Source organism: Aethalodelphis obliquidens, unplaced genomic scaffold, assembly GCF_003676395.1.
Source record: "Aethalodelphis obliquidens isolate GAN/ISIS:26980383/991018 unplaced genomic scaffold, ASM367639v1 scaffold4, whole genome shotgun sequence".
NCBI lineage: Eukaryota > Metazoa > Chordata > Mammalia > Artiodactyla > Delphinidae > Aethalodelphis > Aethalodelphis obliquidens.
Genome location: NW_020837948.1, coordinates 54,687,554 through 54,711,816, shown reverse-complemented (window position 1 = coordinate 54,711,816; position 24,263 = coordinate 54,687,554). Strand labels below are relative to the sequence as shown.

The window sequence follows — 24,263 nt, the reverse complement described above, 5'->3', positions numbered from 1 at the left end:
ATTGTAAATCAACTATACTCCAATAAAATTAATTTAAAAATTAAATATGAAAAAAAAGAATATACATTAAAGTGTTTAGAGGCAAAGGGATGGCATATTTGGAAGTTATTCTCAAACATTTAGAAAAAAATATGAATATATACAGAGAGAGTTCCATAATGATAAAACGAAACAAATATGGCAAAGATGTTAACATCTGGGGGATGTGGGTGAAAGGTACATGAAAAATCTTTGTCTTATTCATGCAACTTTTCTGTAAGTGTGAAATTTCTTCAAAATAAAAAGTTTAAAAATAAATTAAAAAAACAAGATCATTGGGACTTCCCTGGTGGTTGAGAATCCTCCTTCCAATGCAGGGGATGCAGGTTCGATCCCTGGTTAGGAAACTAAGATCCCACATGCTGCAACTACTGAGCCTGTGCACCACAACTAGAGAGCCACGTGCCACAACTACAGAGCCCACGCACTCTGGAGTCCATACACTGCAACTACTGAGCCTGCGCACTCTGGAGCCCGCGCACCACAACTACATAGAAGCCCACATGCTGCAATGAAAGATCCTGCATGCCAAAAATACGACCCGAGGCAGCCATAAATAAATAAATATTTTAAAAATTAAAAAAACCCAAGATCATTTCATATGGTGATGACTGCTACAAGGAAAATAAGACATGGTAATATAAAGAGTACTGGGGGAGGGGGCGTGGCGGCCTGCAAAGTAGTGCTTAAATTGGGAAATCAGAGAAATTAACATGTGAGCCAAGATGTAAATTACATTAGAAACCAGCGCATTTGAAGATCTTGGGGCTCAGACCTCCAGGCAAGGATACGCCAGGTACTCTAAGGTGAAAATGTACTTGGTGCCTTCAAGATACAGAAAGATGACAATAAGCATATGGAAAATTCGTAATCAAAAAATGATAATACTAAAAAAATAGTAAACTACTCCTTTGTTCCTTATCAGACAGCAAAGATGGCAAGAGATCAATATCCAGAGGGTATCCTGCTGTTCCTGACATCAATTTCTCAGCATAAGTAATTTAAAAACGTTTACAACTAGTAATTCTTCTTTAAAAGCTCATCTTAAAGAAATAATGAGAAAGGATTATGTAAAAAGATTCATTATGACATTATTTACTATAGCTAACATTGAAAACAAATAACCATCCCTGTAAGAATGTTGGAAGAAAATTATGGTATATCTATATAGGAGAACACTATACAGCCATATAACATATTCAGCTTATGACAAAATGTTGTTAGGAAAGTAAGACAACAAATTGGTATCTATATGTCTCACATAAAGAAAAAGTTATCCAAAGAAACATTGGGGGAAGAAAATTCTAAACACTTTGCCTTAGGATGATGGGATTATGGGGTTTCTTTCCCTGCTAAATTACATTTTTCTAAATTTTTTACAATGAGCATATGTCACATTGACATTTGAGGAAAAAAACACTTGCAAATTAGAAAAATCATATCATACTATTTTTAATTTACCCATAACTACAAATTTTTTATCCATATCCATACCTACAATCCAAATCCATGCACTGCAATTTCAAAGTTCCTCTACCATTCCAAATATTTAATGATCCCAATTTTTTGGACTGAATTTATGAATGGAGGTTCAAGAGTGTTGGAACTTTTGACAAGCAGATCTTTAGGTAGGAGGGGCCAGGCTATAAAGGAGGAACTTTCTTCAAGTTGGAAAAAATACAGGTTATTTCTGTGGCTTGGCCTTTTAGAATTCACCCTTAGGTTTTCTGAAAGTTTCCCTGTCCTATTCCAGGTAGGCTGTTTTGATAAGTAATTTTGATATTCAGTGAAAGAGCAGGTAAGAATTGACAGTCACAATTCTAGGTGCCAGCTGTAAGATTCAATTACTGCTCAATCAATGATGAAATACATTTAGAAGTTTGATATGAATAAATCACTTCTTGGTTTCTCTGGGACAATGTAAATGTATACATAACTGAAAAAAAATTTCCCAAGAATTGTTAGGGATGGCTTGGATGCTTGGCTGCTGAAACAGTGTGGTAATGCAGAAAGAACAGAGATTTTAGAATCAAAACAAATCTAGGTTTCACTACTTTCTAAGTGCTTTAATTAAACTTGTTAACACCTCTAAACTGCTGCCTTCTCTTTGAAAATGGGGATACCACACCTGTTACTGTGAGAGTTAGAGCTAATATATGTAAGTGCTTAGCAACTGCCTGTATCAAAGCAAGTAATTAAACAATGGGAGCCAAACCAAAACAAAAGACAAAACTAGCCTGCATTTCCCCCATTTCTTCCAGCCCTGATTACATGCTTCATATTTTAATTCTACACCAAGATTTTCTCAACTTTGGCACTCTTGAAATTTTGGGCTGGATAATTCAACGTTCAGTAGCAACCTTGGCTTCAATTTACTAAATATCAATTCCACTACCCTAGCTGCGAAAATCAAAAATGTCTCCATACATTGCTGAACGTCCCCTGGGGCACAAAACTACCCCTAGCTGAGAACCACTAATCTACACAAATGGTTAAATATAGGAACACTGTTTAATAGGGCAGACCAAAACAAGCAACTTCATTTTTCCCAGACTGCTGAAAGTCAGTGATGGGAGAGAAAGAAGGAAATATCTCATTTCATATAAAGAAACTGTTTTATGAAGGGTCTCTGTTACAGAATTTGCGCTCATTTAAATGTAGGTTGGACAAGTTAACTTATCCAAGCCTTAGTTTCCTCATATGACTGTTCTATGGATTAAATGCATAATATAAGTAAAGCACAGTATCTGGTACATAATAAGCACTCAATAAATGTTGGTCATTCTTATAATAATCTAGGTACTCTTTCCAATCCTAGGCTTCCAGGTCCCATTTATCACCCTTTGTCCCAAATTCATCACTTCATACACACATTTATAACTATTCCAAACCCTGAAGTGGTCCTGACCCTTCTTGAGGTCATGGGGTATAAGAAAAGTGCCTGAGCTGGCAGCAGGAGATTTGGGTTGTAATTTTGAGAAATCTTCCCCAGCCAAGGCTGATTACCACTGAAAAGGATATGTATATGTGAATTAGAGTCAGGAAGCATAATATTTATGCAGAGAAAAGTGAGTAAAATTAGTTAGGGCAAGGAAAGAAAAAGAACACTACCTTGATTTCCATTAGGGCACAACTATTGCTGTAATTCATACATTAGTTCAGAGTGAAAAAAAAAAACGAGAATTCCAAAACTGAATATAATCCATTTGAGAAATTTTCTTTAAGTTCAGAGTACTTTTTATGTTAAAAAGTAGACATTTCTAAAATAATTTACTAATGACAATTTATAAAATGACCATCTATGATGATAAGCTATGTAGATGAAGTTATCAAGTAATTTTTGAAAAATCAATGATCAGGCATGAATCAGAAGTCCTGGAAAAGAAAAGTGACCAATAACCTATAAAACGGAGTTGCAGAAAAAAAGTCATTACTAAGTGAAAGAATGATTGATGACTCTCACTTATGCAGAAATGAATAAAAAATTTTATTATAGCTCACCTGTAGTTTCTGAGTCAAAGAGTCCCTCTGTTCTTGTAGTTCTCTGGCATTATCAATTTCTTGTTTTAATCTTTCTATTTCCTAGAAAAAGTAGAGCAATGTCTTTAACAATATTTTAACTATATCAAGGAGAGAGAAGGCCTTATTTTTCCCTGAAATTATTGTCCCAGTCCTTAGAAAAAAGATGACTTAAAAAACACTCCTTTATACTGATTTCAAGGGGTAAATTCATCTTTATGGGTATGTTGTCTAGTACAGCATAATCTTAAGCAACAAATCAGCTTGGTTGCTTTGGTACAGCACTGCTTAGAAACAGCAGTCTGAACATTTTAAGGTTGCTTCAAGCTTTGTGGATATAATTCTTTCCTGGGATATTAAATCTTTTGACTGGAAACTAGACAAAGAACAGCTTGTAAAATTCATTTAACTTCTAATGGTTTTCTGTTGATCGCATGAATGCAACTCTCATTACAGAAGTCAAGAGGCAGTATCTCAGTCTGACTGCCTCACTGTAGTTCATAACAGACACAGGGATGGGAAAAATATGAACAAGCTTAATATCACTCAAGAAAAATTTCATCCTAAAAACACCCCACAACCTGACCTAACTGCATAAAGTACCTTTAAATCTGACATAGACTGTAATGTTTGTACACATATTTTAGTGAGATTACAGACAAGTGAGAAGTAGCAAATACCTCTTCCTTCACTTTCAGCGTCTCTTCCAATTCTTGTATTGTCTGATTTAATTCTGTCTTATGGGTATGCACCGCATTTGCTTGACTACTAACACATTCAAGCTCAGTAACCTAAAATTAAATGAGAACACAGATTAAATTACACGACAATTTCAAAGGATTTCTTGCTGAAGACATATAAGTCCCTGATAGGTGACTAATGAATTTTGAATCAATATATCAAAATTAATTTTGAGAAATATTGACAGGGTAGGATGAATAGAATTGATTTGTTAAAAATATCAATTTAGGGGACTTCCCTGGTGGCACAGTGGTTAAGAATCCGCCTGTCAATGCAGGGGACACAGGTTTCACCTCTGGTCCGGGAAGATCCCACATGCCATGGAGCAACTAACCCCTGTGCCACAACTACTGAGCCTGCACTCTAGAGCCCGAGAGCCACAACTGCTGAGCCTGTGTGCTGAAACTACTGAAGCCCGTGCACCTAGAGCCCATGCTCCGCAACAAGAGAAGCCACCACGATGAGAGGCCCGCGCACCACAACGAAGAGTAGCCCCCACTTGCTGCAACTAGAGGAAGCCTGCACGCAGCAACGAAGACCCAACGCAGCCAAAAATAAATAAATAAAATTTAAAAATTAAAAATAAAATCAATTTAGGACTAAGGATAAAGAACAAAGGAAATAATTAGACTTGGTCATGAAAAGGTTAAGAAAACTTAAATTAAGTGATTAATGACAGTAGAGAACCCCTGTAACAAAAGTCTTCTTTAAAAATTTCTTCTGAAAACAAATTCAAAATCAGCCATCTGCCCTCCATCTGTAGCCTTCAAATTAAATATGGGTTCTGAAAACTGGCCTTGCAGAAGTGAAAAATTTTTCAAAGACATTTCTAAAATGTAAAGGAATCTGGAAGAAAAGATATGCTTAAAATACAACTTAAATCATTTGATACTAGAATATCTTCACATCAATTTGTTCTTAGGGCAAAAGGGAACAGTTCTCTACTCAATACAAATTTACTGAGGGTCCAGAGAGCAACATAACTTCTAATGTGCACTTGCTATTTTTTGAGAGAACAGAGAACGGCATTATCCCTAAACGTTATACCATCCAAAAACAGTCAAAATAGACAGAAGTCAACATAAACACACACACACCTTATCAAAGCTCTCTACACATGTCAGGATCTCATACATTTTGATTGACTAGAATATAATAAATTGCAGACTACTAAGGAAACAGCAAATCTCTCTCCCTCACATTTTCCAAGTATTGAATTAACCTCCATATTCTGTCACTCTACCTCTCATATCACTTTCTTGCTTTCTATTCATGCTCTAATAGCCTTGTGCAGACCCTTATCATCCAGGTGTAAACAAAAACAATGACCTGCCAGTGGACCTAATTATATCCTTTGTCTATTTTTATCTCTTCTGCAAACTGCTAATATCCATCTTTCATTGTGTGACTGTCCCATTAAAAGCCTTTCAATGGCTCATCTTTTTCACAGCATCAAATCTAAACTCTCAGGTCCTCCATAAGCTAGCCACAAACTACTTAAACATCTCATTGCCCAAGACACCTAGTTATGCACTTTCAGCTAAAAGCAGGCAAATCTCCCTGTCCTAAGAACAAACCATGCTCATATCCATCTTGTTGACTTAACTAGAATGTCTTCTCTTACCTTTGAAAACCATTCAAAACTAACCAAACCCTCAACTCTCAGCTCAGAATGCACTTCTCTAGAAAGCCATTCCTATCTACTCAAGTGCTCAAGGCTCTCCTGACCTCTGGTCCACAACACTGAACATCTGTTCAAAAATCTTGGGAATTATTTCCCTATTGTTTAATATATATTAGTTTTCTTTGCTCAATTAGGTAGTATATTCCTCACGAGGAGTTCTAGTTTTGATAATGATGGAGTAGCTTTTACTGGATTACCTTTCCCTCAGATAACAATTGCAAATCATGGGCAAAATGTAAACATCAACTGTTAGAAGGCCCTGGTGAATGACCAAATTGGGCAAAAGACTGAAAGAAAGCATCATACTGGGTGAGATACACATTTACACATCTTTTTGCCTGAAGGCACTGTGCAGTCTGGTAGAGTTGCTTGACTAGAACTCAAGCAAAAACCTGAGATCTTATTTTCTCAAGGCGTCTGAGGAGTTGGGGATGCCTCAGAACAGATTAAGCAACTAGAAATTCAGGGAACTGTATGAAAAAATGACCTCTAAAAAGCATATAGACACCCCTTCAATCTTTGGCTGACTTCTGAACTGAACATGTAAAAGCAGGAATCCAGGGAGTTCAGCGGTATGGGAGAGAAGCTAGAAGGCTGAAAGAGCTAAGCTGTGGTAGTGCTCACCACAGAGAAGACACTTTGAGGTTAGAGTCCCACCAAATTAGGTCTTAGCAAGCACCTTAAGCTTCCCACTGAAACCCCAGAAGGGTTATGCCTTAGAAATAAAGATTTTCCAGGACTCAAGGATTCACCCTAGAATTAAGAACAAAATGGAAATAAACCAACTAGTAAAGCATAAGTCTATACCTCCCAAACTTCAAAGTACAGTCAGCCCTCCATACCCACGGTGGATGTGAAACCTGTGGATACAAAGGGACGAATGTACTATGCCATTTTATATAAGGGACTTGAGCACTCGTGGATACTGGTATCCAGGAGGTGGTTGGTGGGGGGGGGGGGGGTCCTGGAACCAATCCCCCTCAGATACCAAGGGATGACTATACAAGTCATTTAGCTGCTCACTGAAACAAAATTCAACACTGAATATTCAGAGAAAGATAACAGAATCTATGGGCTCTATAACATCATCTCATTTACCATTTCCAATATACAACCAAAAATGACTAGACGTGAAGAAATAGGAAAACACAACCTGTAGTAAAGACAAAATATATATGTATATATATTTATAAATATATATAAAAAATGCTAAAGGAGGTTACTCAGGCTGAAGGGAAATGGTACCTGATGGAAATTCAGACCTACAGGAAGGAAAGAAGAGCACTGGAAATTATAATTATGTGAGTAAATAAAAATACTTTGTTTCTTTAAAATTCAATTGACTACTTAAAGCAAAAATTCCTCAAGGGCAGGGAATATGTAAAAAGGATAGCTCCTCAATTAATGTTTTTTGGATTATGAATCAGTTGTCCTAAGTTAATTTTTCTTATTGTGGCAAAAAACAATAAAAAACACAGTAAAAGTTTATCATCTTAACCATTTTTAAATGTATAGTTCAGTAGCGTTAAGTATATTCACATTGTTGCAAAAGTATATTCATCTTGCAAAATGGAAACACTATATTCATTAAATAACAACTTCCCTCTTTCCCCCTCATGAGTTGACTTTTATACTTAGGATAGAACGGTGTTTACTCAGGGTTCTTACTCTCCCTCCAGTCTCTACTCCAACTTCTACCTTACTTCCCCGGTCATCCTGGTCCACTAAGTACACTCCTCAAACTGTGCTCTAAGTCCATTTCCTTTTGTCTATGGGGTTCACTTCTTTGGCAGCTGTCTGGAAAACAGAAACTAGTGGCATCTGCTTCCTACTGGGTGAATGCATATGCTTTGAATAAAATAATTCTTTATTAAGTAATTGTTTAGTCTTCTGATATTAATGGTATTGCGATGTCTGATTTTTCTTTTACTGCCCCATATTTGTATTGTTACCAACTTTTATAAAGAATTTTCTACCTGTATTTTTCAAATTTACTGTTGTTTCTTTAAGAAATAACAATAAAATAAAATAATAAAAGCATTATCATTAACTCTGGAATTACATGTCAATTCAGTATCTCAATTTTCACAGGAATTACAGAGTCTATGTTATTATTCCTATTTTATAGATGAGAATACTGAGTAGAAAGTGGGGAACAACTTACCAAAGGTCAGACAGCTAATAAGTGGCACAACAGGAATTTGAAATCAGGTGTTTGGACTCCAAAAGCTGTATATTCTTCATTCCCATTAAACTGCAGAAAATATTTTTCTTAACCAATAAACATATAATACAAACCATATATATGTTTTGATAACCAACAAAAATCTCCATAAGATGTTCCTGTGCTGAATCTACATGTAAATTTCCTCTGATCAAGAAAATCTGTTAGCCATAAATCCTTACCCATAGCAGCCCTGAACTTACCCGTTTGTGCAGACGTTCTGCTTCCTCTTGATATGCAGCAAGTTGCTGTTTCCATTGTTTCACATTGGCAGTGGACTCCAACAGGGCTGCAGTGAGTTTGGCATTATTTCCTTTGAGGGTAGCCAGTTCAGCCTCCCAATGTTTGCTGATTGCTGAACTAAAATAAAAGAAAATTCTACCCATTATGCTGAATATTGTTACATTGAAGAGACAACAGTACTCACTTCTATTATTTGGTTTATAATCCATGAATGTTTCAAAAACAACCCCAAAAGAATAAAAACACAAATATTTAACTGAAATGTTCCTAGTGAATAAAACCTACCAAGTAAAGAAATATAAAAGCTACCAAAGTAGGAGGCTTAATATGGAAGAGTTGCCTTCTTTATGACAGATACAAGTATCTACAGAAGAGATTCTACCCATTCTCTTTTGAGGAATAAACATTATATCTTGAAAAATATTTATAAACAAAACCTAAAAACGTACTTTATTTTTTAAGAGCGTCAAAGCCTGAAGTACAATTTCATTCCTTCATATAAAACATATGAGGATGCTTCAATGTTAATAAGGTCTGGAACATGTAATAGAGTATATCTTTTGAAATTGTTGATTTACGTCATCTTATTCAGAATTTTTAAATGCCCCAAATACAAAATTTGCTGTAATAAATCGAATTCAGGTCATGTGATAGGCTAGACCTAGAAACTGGTTCTAAACACTTAACTTCTGATAGAATTCCAGTGTCACTTATAGAACAAAGCTAAAGCAATCACCTTTTTCCTCATTTAATGTTCTACTTGATAAGTTACCCAGAGTTAAGTATCTCAACCAAGATAATTTTCTATTACAAAGACTATTCCATTAGGTGAGAAGACCCCTCTCTTGATAATTCCTTCTTAAGTTTCCAGTGAAGAAAGAATTACCTCATTTGAAAGAAAAAGATGGTTTCTCTTTCTCATTATTGAACCGTTTATTCCTATTAGTGAAACTCTACTAACTTCATCCCATTAACTAGTGATGATAATAGCTTTTTTAATCAGCATTTTGGGTTTTAAAAAGTCATTTGCATCACAGAGCAAATGTTTTGGTGGATTGATATTTTATAGTAATCTTAATATATATTGTATAAAAGAAAGTATCATTTCAATCATCAAGATTTCTAGAGCTCATCACCAGGAAGAAGACATATCAGCATAACAAGATCATTTCTGTGGCATTCTTCCCAAAAATGCATAGCCATCATTCCAATTTTGTAAAAACATCATATATATTCTACAAAATAACTTATTGGCACAATTCAAAAGTGTCAAAAAAAGGTAAGTTTGAGAAACAGAATGGAGGAGACTAAGAAGAAATAATGAAATGCAATGTGGGATCCTGGATGGGATCCTAGAACAGAAAAGGGACACTGGTGAAAACTGAGATCTGTAGTTTAGTTAGTAGCATTATATCAATGTTAATTTCCTGATTTTGATAATTATATTACGGTTATGTAAGATGTTAACATGAAGACAAACTGGATGAGGGTATATGAGGATTCCCTGTACAGTTTTTGCAATTTTTCTGTAAGTCTAAAATCAGTTTTAAATGAAAAGTTAAAAAATTTTCTGAAGTTTACAGAAAAAACTTCATCAACCACAATGAAAGGACAAAATCAAACAATCAGTTAAGCTATTAATTTAACAATCCATTTCTATCCTTAAAAAGAAAGCTCTTTCCATTTCTTCTTTTGTGGAATGATTTTCCAGGTTCAGATTTTCTGAGTAAACCATGCACCGATTCACCTGCCCTAACTGAATTATAGATTTTTAAACCATCTACCAATTTTTCTGCTACAGATGTTAGTTTTATTTAAATGGACTCTACAATCTGACAACAAAAATCTTACTGAACTAATTTAAACACTTGATACATGCAAATATCAAACCTCTTAAAAATTAAAGAGCAGGGCTTCCCTGGTGGCGCAGTGGTTGAGAGTCCGCCTGCCGATGCAGGGGACGCGGGTTCGTACCCCGGTCCAGGAGGATCGCACATGCCGTGGAGCGGCTGGGCCTGTGAGCCATGGCCGCTGAGCCTGCGCGTCCGGAGCCTGTGCTCCGCGACAGGAGAGGCCACGGCAGTGAGAGGCCCGCGTACCGCAAAAAAAAAAAAAATTAAAGAGCAGAAAAAATGATTTTGAATATTTCTAAAACACACATGTTGAAAATTTCACAATTATAAAGTAAGATTACCATCTTTATAAAAGGAAAAAGAACAAAAATGAGAGTGCTTTATTTTTTATTTCTCTAGGTTTTATCTTACAATCTGTATGTAGCAAAGTCCATTAAGAATTTGAGAACTCAGCCTACATCACAATTATTTCAGTCATTATTTGTGTATTGTCCAAATGTTAGCCGCTAGCTGCATGTGACCATTTACATTTAAATTGCTCAGAATTAAAGTAAAAAATTCAGCTTCTCAGTCCCTTTGGGCACATTTCATATGCTCAACAGCCACATATGACTAGTGGCTACCATACTGGACAGCAAAGATACAGAACTTTTCATCATCACAGAAAGTTCTACTGGACAGTACTGTCCTAGATGATCTCTACATTTCCGTTTTTTTCCCCAATTCTTTGCATTATGGGCTGAACTGTGTCTGCTCACGAATGAATGTGTTAAAATACTAACCCCCAGTACCTCAAGATATGAGTATATTTGAAGACAGGGTCTTAAAAGAGGTAATTAAGTTAAATGGGGTAATTAGGGTGATCCCTGATCCAATATGACTGGTGTCCTTATAAGAAGATGAATTAGAACACAGACATGCACTGAGGAAGGTCATGTGAAGACACTGGAAGAAAGCATCTGCAAGCCAAGGAGAGGTCTCAGGAGAAACAATCCTGTCAACACCTTGATCTTCAGACTTCCAGCCTACAGAAAATAAAAGTCTATTGTTTAAGCCACCCAGACTGTGGTATATGTTAGGGTAGCCCTAGCAAACTAATACTACCTATAACTTAAAAAAACCCCACTATATATCTGTAATATTGAGATTTATAATAAACATACATTTTGGTCTTTGTCCATGGTTCCTAGTTCAATAGTTCCCCAAACCCTTAGACTTTCCTAAGCAATAGAGCAATGGGAGCATCTTTTTTATAATATTTGGTCTTTTGTCCTTAGTTCCTGAAACTGATCCAGAACCATAAAGGTGAAATGTGTCTTGTTATTCATAATAAGCCGTGTTCAGCCACAAGTAAGTTTATGTTAATGAGGTGACTTTGGGAAACCCTTAAAGATGGGGCGACTGGCTGCCAAGGAAACCAACCATGAGAACAGAGTTGGAACTTTCAGTCCCAATCCCTGATTTCCAGGGAGGGAAGAGGGGCTGCAGACTGAATCAATGACTAATGGCCAATGAGTTAATCAATTATGTCTACATAATGGAGCCTCCATAAAAACCCAAAAGGATGAGGTTTGGAGAGCTTCCATGTCAGTGAACCAGAATGCATTCACATACCACTGTGCTGGGCCCCAAACTCCACAGTGACAAAAGTTCCAGGGATCCTTGGGTGAGGGAAGAGGCCACCACTGTGGAAAAGCCACAAAACATGGTCAGGATTCTTTTCCTCTTTGGAAACAAAGCCTTAAATCACTGGGAGAAGGGGAGAAAATCTTGTTACCCCCACCCTCCCAGACACAGATGAAGACCTGTGATGGCTAGGGGAAAAGTAGGGAATAAAACTCTATAACCCTGTGAAAATAACAAAAAACAGTCCTAGACTACTAGAGGTCCTAGACCATTAGAGGTCTCCAACCTTGGGGGATGGGGCAGGAAACTCCTGCATAAGACTGTTAGATTTACAAGGTTGAATTTGTCTGCTACTTGGAGGGGTACAGGATCACTGAGAGAACCCCACCCTGATACCCCAGGACACAGGGCCTGCCCAAGATTGAGGCTGGACAAGGACAATAGAGAAACCTACCCTATCCCCTACCACCAAGCTGATAGCAGCCTTCTACTGGGGGGAGGTCAAGAGACAGACCCCCTCTGAGGCAAAGGTACATAGAAAAGACCAAAAGCTGAGGGTGGAGCAGAAACAGTAAGGAAACCTTCCAGCAACCCAAACCCAACTCTAAGCACATGGTAATGCTAGACATGTTTAAAGCCTGTGATGTACTCATGGTAACCACAGCAACAACAAATTCCAAATCCAGGTCAACCCCTGAATAAACCAGCTTAACCTTCACACTAACAACCTAGCAGAAGAGTCAGGCCCATCTCCAGGAGTAAATACTATTTATCTTTATTGAATGCCTTACTTTTGGCATTCAATAAAAAATTATAAGACATACCAAAAAGCAAGGGAAAAAACCTACTGCCAAGAGAGAAAGCAGTCAACAGAGTCACACCCATAGATGACCACAAAGTAGTATTTATCAAACAAGGAATGTAAAATAGCTATGCTAAAGGTTTTAATGGAAAAGGAGGACACCCTGTATCATCAGATGTTGAATTTCAACAGAGATGGAAACTATAAGAGTCAAATGGAAATGCTAGAGGTAAAGAACATGATAATAGAGATGAACAATTCTTCTGACAGGCTCATCAGTAAACGTGACATGGCTGCATAAAAGTCAGTGAACTTGAAACTAAATAGAAATTAGCCAAACTGAAACACAAACAGAAAAAAGAATGAAAAAAAAGAAACAAGGTATTCAAGATGTGGGGCAATATCAAACTGTTCAACAAATGTGTAGCTGGAATCCCAAAAGGAGAAGAGAAAAAAAGACAGAAGAAATATTTTGAAGAGAATCTGGCTAAGAATTTTCAAAAAATAATAAAAGACATTAAACCTCAGATCCAAAAAACTCAAAAACATATTACATATAGAGGAACAAAAGTAACAATTACAGTAGGTTTCTGATCACAAACTAAGTAATTCAAAAGACAATGGAGTGACAGTCATGAAAGAAAACAATTCTCAGCTCAGAATTCTACACGTAACAAAAATACCTCTCTAAATGAAAGTGAAATAGAGTTTTTCAGACAAACAACAGATGAGAGAATTCATTAACAGCAGACATACACTATAAGAAATATTAAAGAAAGTTCTTCAGGTGAAAGACTATGATACAAAAGCAAAACCTGGATCTCCAAGGAAGACAGGAAAGACAGGAAAATATCTGAAAATGATTAAAATGAAGATAGTTATAAATGGTCTAAGACAATCCAAAGGAGAAAAAATAGTCTTTTAAACAAATGGTGCTGAAACAACTGGATAACCACATACAAAAGGAAAAACAAAGAATCTTGACTCATATCTCATATTCAATACAAAAATTAACTCAAAATATAAAACTATAAACTTCTAGAAGAAACCATAGGAAAAAATGTTTGTCTCCCTCAGTTAGGCAAAGGTTTCTTAGATACAACACCAAAAGGATGATCCATTTTAAAAAACTGAGAAAAGGGATTTTATAAAAATTGAAACATTCTCTTTGAAAGACACTATTTAAAAATGAAAAGAGATTCTGGAATGCAAGAGTGGATCAACAAAGCAAAAATCAATAGAGCATACCACATTAACAGAATGAAGGGGAAAAAAACCATGTGATCATCTCAATTGATGTAAAAAAGGCACTTGACAAATTTCAACATCCTTTTGTGATTTTTCAAAACACTCAATAAACTAGGAATAGAAAGAAACTACCTAACATAATAAAGGCCATGTAAGAAAAGCACATAGCTAACATCAGATTCAAAGGTGAAAGACAGAAGCCTTTTCCTTTAAGACCAGAAATAAGAGAAGGATGACTATTTCATCATTTTAAATTCAATATGATACAGGAAGTCCCAGCCAGAGGAATTAGGCAAGAACAATAAATAAAAGGCATTTAAATTGGAAAGGAAGAAGTGAAATTATCTCTGTTGCAGATGACATGATCTTATATGTGGATAACCCTAAAGATTCCACAAAAAAGCTGTTAGAACTAACAAATGAATTCAGCAAAGATGCAGGATACAAAACTCAGCACACAAAAACTAGCTGTGATTCTATATACACTGAATAATCTGCAAAGGAAATTAAGAAAACAATTCTGTTCACAATAGTATTAAATAGAATAAACTACTTAGGAATAAACTTAACCAAGAAGGTGAAAGACTTGGACAATGAAAACTATAAAATGTTACTGAATGAAATTAAAGAAGACACAAATAAACAGAAAGACATACCATGTAGATGGACTGGAAGATTTAATATTGTGAAGATGTCAATACAACCCAAAGTGATCTACAAATTCAATGTAATCCCTATCAAAATCCCAACAGTGCTTTTTGGAGAAACAGAAAAATCCATCCTAAAATTCATATGGCACCTCAAGAAACTCTGAACAGATAAAACAATCTTGAAAAAGAAGAACAAAGTTAGAGGTCTCACATTTCCTGATTTCAAATGTATTATAAAGCTACGGTAATCAAAATAATGTGGTATTGGCATAAAGGCAGACATATAGACCAAAGGAAGAGAGAGTCCAGAAATAAACCCTCACATATGTGGTCAAATGATTTTCACATACATGGTTGCCATGGCCATTCAATGAGGAAATGACAGTTTTTTTCAACAAATGGTGCTGGGAAAACTGGATATCCACATGCAAAAGAATGAACTTAGTTCTGTGTCTCACACCATATGCAAAAATTAACTAAAAATGGATCAAGCATAAAAGCAAAAACTATAAAACCCTTAAGAAGAAAACATATGTGAAAAGCTCCATGACATTGGACTTATGATGATTTCTTGGATATATCACAGAAAGCACAGGTAATAAAAGAAAAAAATAGCTACAGCTGGAGTATGGCAAAATTTAAAACTTCTGTGCATCAAAGGATACAATCAAGAGAGTTAAAAGGCAACCCACAAATTGGAAAAGATATTTGCAAATCATATATCCAGAATATATGAAGAATTCCTACAACTCAACAACAACAAAAAACAAGCAGCCTGGGCTTCCCTGGTGGCGCAGTGGTTGAGAGTTCGCCTGCTGATGAAGGGGACACGGGTTCGTGCCCCGGTCCGGGAAGATCCCACATGCTGCAGAGCGGCTGGGCCCGTGAGCCATGGCTGCTGGGCCTGTGCGTCCGGAGCCTGTGCTCTGCAACGGGAGAGGCCACAACAGTGAGAGGCCCGTGTACCGCTAAAAAAAAAAAAAAAGAATCCACCTGCCAATGCAGAGGACACGGGTTCGAGCCCTGGTCCAGGAAGATCCCACATGTCGCAGAGCAAATAAGCCCGGGCACCACAGCTACTTAGCCTGTGTGCTGCAACTACTGAAGCCCACGTGCCTAGAGCCCGCACTTTGCAACAAGAGAAGCCACTGCAATGAGAAGCCCGCACACTGCTATGAAGAGTAGCTCTCGCTCGCCGCAACTAGAGAAAGCCCGCGCACAGCAATGAAGACCCAACATAGCCAAATCAAACAAACAAACAAAAACTTTAAAAAAAAAAAAAAAGGAAGGAAATTCTTATACATACTACGACATGGAGAAACCCAGAGGACATTATGCTAAGTGAAATAAATTAGTCACAAAAAGACAAACACCATATGATTCCACCTATGTAAGTTAGCTAGAGTAGTCAGATTCGTAGAGACAAAAAGTAGCAGGGTAGTTTCCAGGTGCTAGGGGGAAGAGAAGAATGGAGAATTTTTGTTTAAAGGGTATATAATGTGTCAGTTTTGCAAGATGGAAGAGTTCTATAGACTGGTTCCACAACAACGTGAATATACTTAACAGTATTGAACTGTACACTTAAAAATGGTTAAGATGGGGCTTCCCTGGTGGCGCAGTGGTTTAGAGTCTGCCTGCCGATGCAGGGGACACGGGTTCGTGCCCCGGTCTGGGAAGATCCCACATGCCGCGGAGCAGCTAGGCCCGTGAGCCATGGCCGCTGAACCTGCGTGTCTGGAGCCTGTGCTCCACAACGGGAGAGGCCACAACAGTGAGAGGCCCGTGTACCACAAAAAAAAAAAAAAAAAAAAAAAAAATGGTTAAGATGATAAATTTTATGTTATATATATTTTACCCCAGTTTTTTTAAAAAGGAAAAAAAGGGCTACATACTGTATGATTCCATTCTTTCTTTAATGTATGATTCCATTTATATGACATTAGGGAAAAGCCAAAACTATAGCGACAGAAAACAGATCACTGGTTGCTAGGAGCTGGGGGTAATGGGGAGAGGCTGACTACAAAAGAGCAGGAGAGAATTTTGGGGGGTGATTGAACCCTTCTTTACCTTGATTGTGTTGATGTGTACACAACTGTACAAATTTGTCAAACCTCATAAAACTGTACAGTAGAAAAGGTGAATTTTACTATACATAAATTATACTTCAAATAAAAATATCACACAGCTAAAAGAAAAAAAAGTCTATCGAAGCACTCCTAGATACTCTTTCTATGACTTGTAGGATTCCAAATAATAGGAGCTCTGGAAAGTCAGGTCTTCTTAAAATGGGTAGAATGGTCTCTAAGCTGCTCCACTCATGTATTTGTTGGCATAGGAAGAGACTGGGTAGGCAGGAAACAGAACAGCTGTGACACATAATAAGAGAGTTGAAAATTAAAAGGAAGGAGATGAGGGCAACTGGAGATGGTGATAAGAAGTAGATAGGAGAAATAGGATTAGAGAGGCAGAGATATACACAAAGGAAAGGAATGGGACATAGACAAGGTATAATTAAAATTGATTTGGGCAGGAAAAAATTAAAACAATGCCTCTGGAACAGGAAAGAAAAAGATGAACAAAGTTTTGATATACTATAGCTTGTTTACTTCATATCCCTGAACATGTTTTGAACCTCTAATGTATTAAGTAGTGATGTCTGGCCACAGATAAGCTGATCAATGGATTCCCATTAACCTTTTTCTTATTTCCTCTGCAGAGCCCAAAGTACTCGCTGATTGCACTAAAAAACAAATGTTGAAAAAACTGTCATATCAAATACTTTTTCGCATATTGCACAAGAGTACAGTAAACCATAACAATTTGAGACTTAATAGTGCCGAAATGAATACTACAGCAGAGCAGTTCAATGCTAAGTTTTTGTTTCTGCATTTTTTTATACTTGGTTCCAAGGTAAATAAATATGTGTTGTTAAGGCTATTTTGCCATATCAACCAAAATTTCATCTTTGTTGGTAAATCTGAATCTTTCAGAACATTCTTGCTACCTGTACTTAATGAGCTGCTCCTCTAATAATCTGTCTTTCTACAGCACAACTTAGGAAATAAAATGTTTTTGATTTTGGTCAATCTGCCCTGTTTTCTCTCTACAGCTTCTTTATATATTCCTTTCACCATCCAGTATATTAGAATACCTTCCACAATTTCGATTTATAATGAATTCTAGAGTGCCCTGAAGGAAGTTCCACATGTGAGCTATCTCAGACGTGTTCAGCCCTTACATATAATGTTAAATACTTGGCACACTTTCGCAAGTTTGCAAAAACAATGTTCCTTGCTTTAGTCTACAACTCTAAGGTATCACGTTCCTGATTTTTAGCGGTAATGAATACCTTGGGATTAATTCTGATACCAACATTTTAAGTTAGCATTTTACATTTCAGAACACTTGTTTTTTAAAAAAAATATTGGGGTTCTCTGGCTACTAACTTGGTCCTTTTTTACAGGTACAGTTTTGATAGTTTCACATTAACTGTTTGCAAAGAAATTGCTTAGCTGGAGACACTGGTGAGTCAGAAGATATACTGAAATACAACTATGATCTCATGTCTGAATGCTGGAATAAAGGGCAAAATAATTCTTTATTCTTGTGACTGTTTGGTAGAGTTTCCCTTCAAAAAGGACCAGCTGATTTCCTGTTGGCTTGAGATCTAGAAGTCAGATGAAGGAGTTCAAAACACTCCAAAAACATCATTTGAAAGGTTCCTTAAACTGGAATTTTACTGTTTTCCTTCATCTAATGTCAGAGTTCTGCAAGAAAGTAGTAAACTTCATTAAATTAGTTACATAAAATCTAGAAGAAAAAGTACTTCAAAAGTACTATCTAACAAATAGACTGTCTAACAAAATAAGAATCTTATGCACAAACAATGCACTTATTTAACCTGTGGAGTGAATCCTCTATGTGAATGGTCAGTTGTAGCATTGAAGAAAGATGCCTCTCTCCCATGCCTCCAGGACCCAGGATCCACCATCAGAGTCTCTGGAATGGTAGCCCCTTGTATTGATATATATTTCCTAATAAGCATGTTAATTATGTAGAACTGTGAAAAATATCCAGATAAGCTTTTAAAAGAGGATTTAAGATTAGGTTGCAATAGGCTTACTTCTTGACATTAATCTTGGTAGTGAGGTCACTCCCTAACTATGAAAGTAAGAGGGCTGATGTGAGCATCCCACAATACTGCCTTGTCTCAGGACCTGCCTGTTGGTTTCTCTCCTCACTCCCTCTCCACACCTGTGGATGCAGTTGCAGCCACCATGGCGTTCAACCTGTTTGTGTGCCACTTCTGGGCTAGGTGCTCTCATGCCCACCTACTGGCCCCAAGCGAGTGCCACTGAGAAACTAAGGCCTTCTTCAACAGTTGGATCGAAATTTGTTTTCCTTAATACAATGTAAGCTATTCTTTTAGAGCAAATAAATACGTCTTAAATGAAAACAGTAATTTTGCATTGTGTATAAACGGTATTTAAAGAACCTAGTATACTAAGAATTTTTCTACTAGATATGGCTGAAAGCCCCAATTTGCCTAAATCCTTAACAAGGTGCCTCTCAAAGCTGACTGGAATTTTGGCAACTTCCTTCCTTATCTTTATGCTTATCCTTGGGGCCTTCTTATCAGATGTTCCCTTTGCTCTGTTCCTTACCCTCCTGTTGGCACCTGCTTCTAAAAGCTGCCTCCTCTGACCATTGCTTTCAAGTTTGCCTTGATAATGTCCCAAATTTTACTTTCCTTCCCTGCCTCACAATCCATTATCTTTGCACAGAGCCTGGTGTGTCTGGATTAACATACAATATAGAAAGTGATCGCTAATGGTAAACAGATGAAGATACGTTTGCCAATAAAGTTTTAAAGACAGCCCTGTTGTGAACTGGAAATCACATGGTTATAATTGGGAAACACAGTTTTTAGAAGTGAAATGGAATTTAAGTATTAAAGCTTTTAATAAACAGTGGTTTGGAAGAAAATCTCAGAGACAGGAGTAAAGTAGTTTTTAAAGAAACACTGTATCACTAATGTTATTGACAGCCCCAAAAGATGATACTGGGTTGAAAAACTGGACATAGGGCTTCCCTGGTGGCGCAGTGGTTGAGAATCTGCCTGCCGATGCAGGGAACACGGGTTCGTGCCCCGGTCCGGGAAGTTCCCACATGCCGCGGAGCGGCTGGGCCCGTGGGCCATGGCCGCTGAGCCTGCGCTCCGCAACGGGAGAGGCCACAACAGTGAGAGGCCCACGTACCGCAAAAAACAAACAAACAAACAAACAAAAAACTGGACTTAAGTTATAGAATCAGAAAGTGAGTTGAAGAGTTGGACTCTGCATATGATGAAATTATAGGAACATCTTAAACCATTTATTTTACATATATTACGTATGTACAAAAGAGTTACATAGATATATTAATATCTATGTTTAAATATACGTGAAAGAGCTGTTATAGTCAGTTTAATTGACAATGTTTTTTCTTGGTAGTATATAAATAATAGTGTGTCTTATCAAAGGCATCTGGAATCAGATAAACTACAGAATTTTCCTTAGTTCTGGTAAAGAAACTGAAATACCACTGACTTTTCTGAGGAAGTTATGAAATTAATCTGAAGCAAATTACTTCCAAATGTATAATGCATGTCTGTATCAGTCTATAAATAGAAATTTCTAAGTTGTGAAGAATTCTGTTAAAAGTACACATTAAGCAAGAACCAACTGTGAAACAGTGATTAAAAGTATAGGCTCAGATACACTGAACACTAATACAATGTTGTATGTCAGTTGTATCTCAATTTAAAAAAGGCACAGGCTCAGGACTCTGTTGTTGATATGGTTCAAATCATGGCTCTGGCCATTTGCTAGTTATAGGACTTCGGGGATGTTATCTAACCTCACGGGGTCTCAGCTTCCTCATCTGTAAAATGAGGATTAATACTAACTCTCCTCATTAATTTTGAGGAATAAACAGCCCAAATAAAAGTACCCTTGAAGAAAGCACCTAACCATCATATGTTAGTGCCTTTTGTACATGTACAGTCAATAAAGAATCCTGAAAGAATCTTCAGTGAGCTATAAAGCTAAAGAGATTTACATTAAATATTTTAAGGGAGATATTTTTGACTAGTGATGTAAATAACTTAAGCAGAGATAATTCAAGTGAAACCACATCAGGTGTGCACTCCATGATTTCTGCTGTCACCCTTAGGTAAAATAGATGTATTATTTATAAGTTTAAACCTTTGGTGTAGACCTCAGAATAAATTTATCAAGCTAATGAAGGAGTGAGAAAATAAGTTAACAAATATGATTCTCATGAAGTGGTAAGGTTGCTTTCTGATTGTGAGGGGTGAGAAGAGAAGGTGAAATCTGAATTTGAACTATGCTATGTTTACCTCATAAAAACATAATGCACTTTGATGCAGAGTTTCCCATTTGACTTTAGAGGACACAAAAATTCTAGCCCTAGGCCTGTTTTTATTCACTAAAATGGAGGGACCCATAAACCCCCTAAAAAGAGGCCCTTAGAAATCCCCTACCACCCATAACTGTGCTCCTAGCAGTAATGGAAGCATATCTATGTGCTAGAGTAGCTTTCACTGGAGATGGCTTCATACTATAGTATCTGCTAACATCTGCACACGGCCTGCCTGGCACAGTAATGTCTGTGGTCTCTGCCATGTGCCTTAAAGTACCTGTGGTCAAGGAATGGAGATACAAGGTGAAGGGACCACGGAGGTCCCAATTTCATTTTCCCTTTTTACTCTCACTGCAACTCCCTACCTCTTTGACCTCTAAAACCTTTAAAGAGATTCCCTTTGAAAACGTAAAGCAGCCTATTCTCTTTAAAGTAAAGTAGGCGTGGATACCAACTTCTTGCTCAAAGATATTTATTTGTGAAAGGCTCAAACTACTTTAGAGGTGTTTAAAATATTTTAATGTAAATCATACTTCCCCTACCATCAGTGAATTTGAGAGGGTTGGATGCTGGATGTAAGGGAAGGGAGGAAAAGCTATTTAGTGGGCCTACTGCTAGTTCATAAATGAGAAAAGAAAAGAATTTACTCAAGGTCATACTGTGAATTGTGCATCTACTGCCTTTAGGCAAGTCAATAATTGTGTTGATTTCCCTCTTATAAAAACTGGTCAGTGACTAAAAACTTTCTTTGGAAACCTATTCAGAGAACAATGTTAGATTATCCTATTGGGGAGATGTCTTCAGGGAAACAACCTTAAATACTAAGAATTAGTTCCTCTTATCTCTTATGAATATACATCTATCTTTTACAAAGAGTGAGATCAATTAATATTGAGGCTGTTCTTTTATTTACAGGGTAATAGCATTATAATCATCATACTTTATTCAAGACAGAAATGAATATTTTTATCTGTCTATCCATAATTTGATAGAGTTTTAGAGGCTAAGATGTCTCTGTTTCCTTGCAAAGTAGGTCACTTAAAGAAAATCCATGCTAAAAATTGTTCAGCACAATATTTAGTATTGTTGGGGAAAAACAAGATAAATAAAATAGAAATCTCGCTCAGTACTAGCAGAATGGAAAAGATGCTATTAGCAGAGATTTTGCAAGAGCTAAAATTGAGTAGAAATATATGGATAATTTTACAGTAAAATCTGTTTTCCAATTTCTTGTCATGAAAACTTTTCATTTTTTTAGAAACCAATTGTAATAAATAATTTAATTGACCATTACTTAACACTCAGAATCAGAGAACTTTTGCATTTCAGTTTAAATTTGTTTTTAAAGGTAAGACCAGAGTCAAAAGACATAACTTCAAATTACTTGAAAGTTTGAGTTGTAGAATGAACAAAATTTTACTTGCAACTATTATTGTTTTTTAGTTGAGGCAGATCATCATTACTAACTTCTTTTATTTAATGTATATGTGAGCTATGTAAATAATATGCAAAGATAAAGGCCCTGACCAGAAGTATTATGCAAACGAATTTTAAAAAGGGGGAGATGATAGGTGAATATACCTCAGAATTAATAATAGCTTAGTCTACTACTGATTGATTGGCTATTAACAAGACAGGCTTTTTTGGTTTTCCCTCTAAAGCCTGCCTGCTCAGCCTGGATGGAAGCCAAAGTAACTCCAAGAACCAACTTTATTGGCCAAGTTGATGAAGACTGGCTATACTCCAACTGCAGATTAGTTCTGCAAGAGTCACCACTTTAGCAATAGAAAGATGATACAACTAAAATCACTGTCAGCAGGATACTGCTTTGTGTTGTTTTTCTAGTAACAGTGACAGATTTGAACATAACCATCCCACAAATTTAAGTTTCCCTTTTGCTCTAACACCTCTTCTGTAATCTGTGACTTGGAAAGAGTTTTTGTTTGTGTGAAGCTATCACATATGATGTCAAGATCAGTGATGTGGGCTTCATTTACACCAAGCTTAAGCAACTGAATTAACTAACTCAACTATTGAATCCAAATGCTGTAATGGATGGGGGCTTTCTGCCTTCTATATAGCAGCAACAGAGCTAAAACTTGAATTAAGATTCCTGCCTTAAGGTTTTTCCAACTAAACCATAAAGCATTTTTTCACATGTGCTCCTCTGCTCTATTATTTATCACAATAGGCTACACGCAATCATATGTAAGGGTGTTGAGAATGCCATGCAGGTGAATACTTTTCAACTAGCTTAGAATGTGGATTAATAAAAATAATTATCAGATTATACTAATTTAAACAGATTAAGTTTGGATCAAACAGATTTAAGTTATTGCTCCAAAGGTCTTCGACATTTGCAAAACATATTTTGAAATGGAGAATGGTTACAAGTATGGATTGACTAATAAAGCAGGATCTCTATACTTCTTTTTGAGGATATGAAAACAATAGACATCCATATCACTAAATAACTCAAAATCAAAAGACTTTATATTATAGAGATGGATGACTTGTTTTATTTACATTTACATGTTAAAGTAAGTAATTTTATAAAACATATAAATGTGAATATCTGCATAATTACTTTAAGGGCCTTCTATTACTTTTTGCTATGCTGTTTTCTACAAATGAGTGCAGAGTCTACTAAATCTAGGCTCTTCGCACTAAAATATGCTTTGAGGTTTATTTGGTTTATTAACAGCCTTTGGAAAATAACCCCAAATAACTATATATCCCAAGCTTCAGAGGAGCTTCTATCATATATATTAGTTTGCCCATATTAGTGAAGTCCTTATGTAAATATTTTATGAGCTTGTAATGGCTGATTTTTTTTTTGCCTTTCAATTAATTAAATCTCTATGATTGTTACTGATTTATAAAAAACAAGTTAAAGGCTTATGAGCCCAGGGTCACTGCAGCATTATTCACAATAGCCAAAATATGGAAACAACCTAAGTGTTCATCAATAGAGGAATAAAGAATGAAATATTATTCAGCCACCAGAAAGAAGTACATCCTGCCAGTTGCAACAACATTGGATGGGCCTTAAGGGCGTTCATGCTAAGTGAAATAAGTCAAACAGAGAAAGGCAAATACTATATGACAGCAGTCCCCAACCTTTTTGGCACCAGGGACCAGTTTCATGGAAGACAATTTTTCCACGGAAGGTGGGTGGGGGGCGGGGGCGGTGGTGGTTCTGGCGGAAACG

General features: G+C 36.6%; 1 protein-coding gene across 3 annotated transcripts in view; it reads right to left on the bottom strand.

Annotated features, from left to right (window-relative positions):
- Positions 1–24,263, bottom strand: part of HOMER1 (homer scaffold protein 1) — a 125,730-nt gene that overhangs the window by 17,854 nt on the left and 83,613 nt on the right. For all 3 annotated transcript variants that reach the window (XM_027100749.1, XM_027100748.1, XM_027100750.1), the window contains 3 exons: positions 8,411–8,567; positions 4,239–4,349; positions 3,541–3,621 (listed from right to left, as the gene is read on the bottom strand). In XM_027100749.1, coding sequence (XP_026956550.1) covers positions 3,541–3,621; positions 4,239–4,349; positions 8,411–8,567 — 349 coding nt within the window. The remainder of the gene's footprint in view (positions 1–3,540; positions 3,622–4,238; positions 4,350–8,410; positions 8,568–24,263) is intronic.